The sequence below is a fragment of the Ictalurus furcatus genome, chromosome 17, assembly GCF_023375685.1.
Source record: "Ictalurus furcatus strain D&B chromosome 17, Billie_1.0, whole genome shotgun sequence".
NCBI lineage: Eukaryota > Metazoa > Chordata > Actinopteri > Siluriformes > Ictaluridae > Ictalurus > Ictalurus furcatus.
The window spans coordinates 8119126-8126866 of NC_071271.1; the positions used below are offsets into that span (position 1 = coordinate 8119126).

General features: G+C 38.4%; 1 protein-coding gene across 1 annotated transcript in view; it reads left to right on the forward strand.

Moving 5' to 3' along the window:
* igsf9ba (immunoglobulin superfamily, member 9Ba) overlaps positions 1-7026 on the forward strand; it is an 80290-nt gene extending 73264 nt beyond the window's left edge. The window contains exons 20-21 of the mRNA XM_053647050.1: positions 1148-1278; positions 6495-7026. Coding sequence (XP_053503025.1) covers positions 1148-1278; positions 6495-6718 — 355 coding nt within the window. The 3' untranslated portion in view covers positions 6719-7026. The remainder of the gene's footprint in view (positions 1-1147; positions 1279-6494) is intronic.
* The last annotated feature ends 715 nt before the right edge of the window (positions 7027-7741 follow it).

Sequence of the window (7741 nt, forward strand, 5' to 3'; positions counted from 1 at the left end):
ATGAAATAAGGAAATTATCAATTGACTAGAATGTGTCTTTTATTTTAAATTGTTTAAAATTGAAATACCCAATTTGGAAATAGTTATAATATTTCTAAAGCAAGGTACTTAGTTTGGTGTGAGAACAAACAAGATAATATTGTTTGAATGGATTTCAAGTAAGTGTCTTTTTAACCACAGACTTGCATATTCCCCTTTAAACATTTGTTCCATGACCAAAACTGTCATGCATGTCTTCTTCAAATTTTCTTCCTCAATGACAAATCAGTAATGGTGATCCTGAAACTAAAATTCTTGTCCCATTTGTTGTCCCAGTGGTTTGGTTTCTTTTCTTCATGTGACTGTTTAATGGCCATTCTACCCCCTCCCTGCCATCTTTTCTCCTGTCAGCATGGTGAAGCCACTCTGTTCATGCTAACCAGAGTTGTGCTTGATGTGACTGTAGGACTGTAGTGTGTCAGCCATGTCTCCCCCTCCTCTACTAATGCCTTTCGCTTTCTCTCTCCACAGCCTCAGCAGCAGGGAGACTCTCTATAAACGCTTTGTGTTTCTGTGCCTTGTGATTCCCATGAGTTGTTGGCTGACTCTTCCGTGTGGACTTTTCAGTTTTCATGGTCTCCTTGTCATGCTAGTGGGATGGCATGTATGATTAAAACTCAAATAAGGAGAAAGAATGCAGGGTTCTTTTTGAGGGGGATGACACGCGTGACGTTTGTGTTTGGACAACAGCATGATATAAACATTTGAATTTTGCAATGCCAATTTTCCCTTACTGACTCTCTGAAGACTGAATGACAAGAAAATTTAAAGCAACTAAAACTAACCAAATTAATATGTTATTGCTCACAGGAAATAAGTATTATGGATTTAAGCATAAACCATTATGGGATTGTTTCCTAAAAGCAAAACTGTATTTTGTTAAATGTGAACTAACTTTATTAAATCACTCATTAAATGATTGCCTTATTTAAAGTATGTTTTTTTTATATTCTGTTGCTCGGTGGGATTAGTATGTAAAATATTTAAGTAAGGCATCTCTACTCCTATTTGTAAAACTGGCTTATGTACTTCTGCGATAACTGTTATGCTTGCTGCTGGCTGTGTAAAGTAATGCTGCTTATTTTGGTTCTGCCTGCCTGTTTTGTAGGGAGCCTGTAGGTGCAGTGAGAGTGCCTGCAGGGTCTGAGAGCTTTGAAACACTGTTTTATCATTGTATGAAAAAAAACAAGAAAGTGGCTGTCAACAACAACAACAACTCCACATCCAAGAAAAGGACAGGTTAGTATTATTTAATTTCTTGTATAAGATCTTACAGTTAAAATTTGTCAGCCCCTGTACCCCATTTGAAATGTATCACCATGTAGCAAGTGCTGACCACATCTGATTTGGGTGGTAGTGTTTGTGACACTGGTGCAAAGCACAGCAGTGTTTATGTGCTTTTACAGTTTAAACACTTACATTTTTTATATAATTAATTATTAATATTTACATTTTTAAAAACTTCCTCTGCTGTCATCTGTACAGACTGTACAAGTGTTATTCTCTGTTTTGATGATGATGTGACATATCATCACAGGCATTTTGATAACAAAATGATATTATACAAAAGTCAGTATTAGCTCACAAAATGAATAGTGTATCTATCGAAATACCTGACCAAACCATGAGGAAATCATTCTTATCTATCGAGTTTTTAGCCTTCTTTAGGCAAAATTAGTTTTTACTGCTGCATTTGGTTCCTTACCAGACATGATCTTTGCCAGGCAAGTGTAAAAAATAACCCAAATAAGAATATTTCCACAATGTTTTGGTAAAATATATAAATTTTTTCTTAAAATAGATACAGTATGTCAAAGTATATTGCTTCCAGAAAAACAAAAACTTTGGTTGAACTCCCAAATGGGAGCAAGGTGTGACACACTTCCTGAATTCTCTCTCAGTTATACTTTTCTCTGGTTTTTTAAAGGGACAGAAAAGTGAAGAGATTTTTCTTTTTTAAAAAAGATAGAGAGGAACTGAAAATTGTTTCTTGTGAGCATTACACAAACGAGCGACATCTGTCACTGAAGATAATAAGGCTGATGGCGTGGTTCACAGGTGCTGTTTTTATATCATGTGATGCTCTTAATTGCCACATCACCTGATCACGGCAGGTGATAGGCATGATGTTACACAGGCTTCAGATACCGGTCACGTGCGAGGGCACTTCCTACGGCATGAAGCAACGTTGAGTTCCCTTTGAAAGGAAATAGCATTTTCTCTCAAAAATCATGTGGCAAACTGATTGCCATTCCTTAAAAAATGTATTTATTCATAGATACATTATATGCTTGTAATATGCTCAGTCTCTAGGAACTTTGCTGTTGCCTTTAACCTTTTGCTAGTGTATAAAAAAATTCTATTCACCCTTCCTAACCACAAGATGGCAGTGTCTAGCACCTTGATACCTTATTGTGCATGTGTGCACACATGCTGAGACCTTAACACAAAGTAACAAGGTGACAGTGTGATGGAGTATTTGCTATAAAATACCATATGATGTACAGTACAATACAATAAGTTAGACTCCTATCAATTTATCTTTTTCAAGTGAGCTAAAAACTGTTTTTTGACTTTGTGCAGTCCATCTCAGTCCAGTGCTGAGAGGGGTTTCTTTCAGTCTGCTGAGTTTTTACTTGCTTTGCCCACCATTTGACCATTTTTGCAATTTAACTTGACTTACTGTTTTGTATTTTGCATCTGACTAGCTCCTGACAAACCTGCCATGAACATGGTTAAGTGTTTTTTCCTCACCATATCATGCAGTACCGAAGCTTGTGAAGTAAGCTGATTTCTACTAACATGCATACATGGGCTGGAGTGGGTCTCCCTCCATTTCCGATATATCTGTTCTGAGCCAGCCTCCTCAGGCACTCAGTTCCCACAGTCTCCTGACCAATGACCCTTTGGCTAAGCTTCTTCTATTCTAATTTTAGGGAGGTTGGTAAACAACAGATTGGTGCATGACCACCACCTATTGGTATAAAGCATTTCTACACTTGGCTTTTGACCACTCTTGCAATCTGAAGACTAGCTGATCTGTAAATTTCACACATTTAGCTTTCACATACTTTGCCAGCATATGAGTAGTGGGACTCTACCGTGACTCCATACTAATACAGTGGTGGGCTTTCCAAGCATAACATGTGCTCTTTGTGGTTAGCTTGCTTCCATTATACACACAGCTTCAATTTTAAAAAAAGGAGTCATACTGCATGATTCATACTCTTTCAGCTTTGTCTAAAAACCACAACTGTTCAACTCACATGCATTGCTTGCAGGCTCCAAACAGTGTGGGACAGCCACCTTCATGTGCAGCTCTTTGTCTCAAATGCACTGTTCTTCACAACTCTGGACACAAGGTCTTCACTAGGCCTAAGTTTATGGCTACTGCACTTTACCTGAGCTCTGTGACACAAGCCATGAATACATGATAGAATGTGACTAGGTCAGTCTGGGCCACAAGCCTAACTTAGATACTTAGGGAGTTTTCATACCTATAGATCTGTGCTTTTTCCGAAACAAGAACTTACATTGTTACAATGTAGCATTTTCTACTTTGCTCGGTTTACTTTCACAAGGCAACATTTCAAAGTGTACCAAAATGTGATTATGCAAGTCACATATGAGTGAACTGTCATCTGTCCTCTGTGTTTTTATGTGTTTTTGAGTATGTTCAACAGACCAAATTTAAATGAGGCAGTGATTGGTGTTGCTAGATATTGGCACAACAAACATGCTTTTTATGTAATACAGTTTCCATTATACATTGCTATACAGGATGGTTTGTTGGTCTGTTGGGTTGGATTGCTTTCTCACCATAAGCGAACTGCTCCAGAGTTCGTTTGCAGTTGTTTTTGTGCAGATCCAAGCATGACTGCTGTGTTCATGTATGTCTAAACGAACTGAACCAAGGGAGAAAATGCACCAGGTTCCAATACAAATGCTCCAAATGAGCCAGGTGTGAAAACGCCCTTAGACTGTTTCACCGGTGGCTTCACCAGACAAAATAATATGATCAGATATACAATGCCCGAGCACCAAATGCAGACACACTGATGACGTTTTGCAGTGCATATTCAGTAGGCAATTCACTAACATTTTTGCTGCCGTGAATTTAGCCCTAAATTTTTACAGGTGTACCATAGAAAACCTCAGCCTCCTCAAGTAGTAAAGATTGACCAGGTTAGGTCATCAGTAATATTTACACACTGGAATTTAAAGATGGACATACTTTTCACTGACTTGTGTTGGTTTGTACCCTGTATTCCAAGTTTTCCTGTAGTTAATAATGATTTCTTTTTCTTATTGGTGTTGTGCACCAGATTGTTCTTAATATGCACAGTAGTCCATGACTGATTACTGACTGCAGGTTGGAATGCCCTGGGAACCCCTCCCCATGCAGACTCATTATCAGAAATGAATGAAGAGGTGTGGCATGGACAGGCTATCTGCACCCATTAGAATGGTGGGCAGATTAATGATTGTTATAGCAGACCAGGAAATGACTCTGAATGCTGAAAATGGTGACCCTTTTTGCAGGCGGAAAACAGTGGCAAGTCCTTGTCTACACTGGTAGTGGATGGTATCTTGCTTGGGGCTCATACAGTACGCTCATAACAGTGTTTCTGAAAGCAGCTAATCACCTCTATCCACCACAATCAAAAGTAAGGCATGGAATTTCCCTTAAGATCTTTCCAGAGATCTTACTCGCTGGTGTTCACCTCAGTATAAGGGTGGGGGACCCGCATGCCTCTACAATAAGCTTGCCCTGCACAGTGACTGGATGGTTCTAGAACGATCTTGTGGCCAAATTCAGGGTTCCTGCCTAAGGATACAAATACCAATGTATGAATTCGGCAGTTGACCTCATAGTGCTCTACGAATGTCACGCTGCAGAAAGTGAACTTATGTGTCTAGTATGTGCCTTACAGTTCTATATGAACTGCATAGCGTTTTTTGTTCATCAAAGGTATTATTCATCTTTCACAGTGCCAAGTATGGCATGCTCCCTTGTCTAAGCAGAGATTGGGCCACTGGAGGATAGGTTATTATCACATCCTATGAACATGACGTGCCATTCCAAGAGGAGCATCTCCTACTCATGGGCAGTCATGCCGCTCTAGGAAATCCACATCACCATGCACTTAGTTTAGATTCTACAAGGTAGACATAACCTTTTCTAGTGGGATAAGTATGAAGATCATGTCTAAAGACCCTATGGTAAAGGTTCCTCATGCAATTATGTTATAAGTTATCCATATGGTAAACATTACTCCCTTGTGGTTAGGAGGGGTGCAGTAGAATACTAGTTATGCATGTAACTGTGGTTCTATGAACACCAGAAAACCTCCAGTGTTTACTCTTACTCGGAACCACATAAAGAAGGTTCAGATAGCTACAGATGGTACAGATACAGATAGCTATTCACAATGGTATTTTATAGTAAATACCATGTCATACAGTCACCAGGTGACTTTGTGGTATGTTCTCAGAATGTGTGCACACATACATAAGAAGGTATGCAGGTGTTAATCCCCGCAGCCTGGCGATTATCAAGAACCACAGCTACATGCGTAACTAGTGGTCACAGTTATTTTCAAGTCATGTCATTTCAAGACAAGTCATTTTCATTACTGTTGAGCTGAGTGTACTCAGGTAATTATTTTGTGATGTTACACCATAATGTATGTAATTACCTGTATATGGTGAAACTATCATTTGCTGTTTCATGATCACTGCAGGTTCTAAATGACAAGAAACCTTGCAGGTTGTGCAGGGTTCATATACAGTATATGATTGCTGCACTCACACCACTAGGAATTGTGATGTTAACCTTGTAAAATCTGGAGAAAGCACACGATGATGCCCAGGTAGTAGCAGCACAGACATCCTGGATTGATACACCTCTAAAGAAGGCTCTTGATGCATAAACTCTAATCGTAGTGTGGCATGCCACAATAGAGGCTGGACACTAACATCTGTTTAAACAAGAGAGTCTCACTGCAACATTGTTGTCAGAACTTGATGTAATCAACATCCAATGTTCTTACCTTCCATTTTTATGCCCCAGTGTGTAATATCTGTAAACTTTCGAATTATTAAAACTTAATACATTTTGTTATCCACTATCTGAAGCAGACTGCAAATTTAATATCTGCCTTTTGATTGTACTAATTTGTGCACACAGCCATCATTCTCAAAGTGACTTTCAAGGCAAATACACCAAAGGACATGGGGTACTGGGCTGATATGAAAGACGTAATCCACTGTAGACCCTGCATATTTATTTGGGTGTTATTCTGTTTGAACCTTTTTACATATTTACCTTTAGTAAGTCAGGGCTGTAGTGTCTATCTTTTGTATTACCTTTTTTTTATTCCCTAATCTTTCCAGCTATACCACTTTTGGCCTAGTTTTGCAATGTCATTCTTACGTTACATTGTTCTCTCTAGATGTGTCTTCCTCTCAGACCCAGCAGCAATTCGCATCTCAGGCACCACAGCAACGACAAAAGATCTGCTCTCCCACCAGGAAGGGGAGGGATAAAGTACCCCAAAAATCCCCTTACCCGCTCTTATCTTCCATGCTGCGCTGGTCTTGCCCCAGAGAAGACAAGAAAGCCCTTTTGGCCAGTGTGAACTCCCAAACTCCCCCAAGCTACGGCGCTCTGCCTTGACCAGTGGGAGAATCACATACTGATCCATTAATTACAACAGAGGATATGCAGTCAGTATTGAATTTGATTGACCTAAAGATTTATTCACCTTCTCCTTTGGCACAATACTATCCATACACATACATCTTCTGTAAATTTAATAAGGTGCCCAAGTAGAAGTGACAGAGGACAAAAAAAAGTTTTTTTTTTTATTGAATAAAATATCCCATGATTTATCAAAAAAACCCAACTTGTAAACAAAATTAGTTTTTATTTGTAGATATAACACTTAAGTATGAATTATTGTGTATATTATAAAACCGTAAGTCCCTCAAAATCTAATTAACACAGGGTTTATCCTTTTCCTCCTACAGAATATACCTCAGAAAAAAAAGTAATTTTGGCACATATTTACAGCACTTATACCATCATTTGTGCAAGCTAGCATTATTTTCTAATGAGTTCGATGGCCTCCATTGCAAAATACTAATAATATGTATTATTATCTGTTCTAGTAAAAAGGCATTGATCCACAGTGTACAAAATTGCTGTTCTTTTTATTTTTCAAAGATTTATTCATCAGTTAAATCTCAAATCATCTGATGCAAAGCACAGACGATCGCAGAAAATTGTAAGTTAGAACAAAGTCTTTGGATCATAATGCAATACTGATCTGCTGCTATATCGGGATCTGTCATCATAAACCTTTCTGAGCGGTCTGTTATGTGCATTGATGGGTACTAAATTTAGCCGCTTTAGCCCAGTTTTTCTTCAAACACAATGTAAACCCATTTTTATTTGTTGTCTACTCTTGAAACACAGACAATTAGTGCTATTTTTAATATACTTAATAGTCAGTGTGGGGACTCGACATAGCATACAAAACATACTTTTGTACTTTTGGGGTAAAAAAAAATGTATAGTTACAGTGAACATAAAACTTTGGCATGTTAACGGTGACATTAACACTAGACTGCTAGTATTTTTTCTCTTAAGATATTGAAAAGACTGCCTTTTTTCCGAGGGTTTTTGAGTGACTACGTG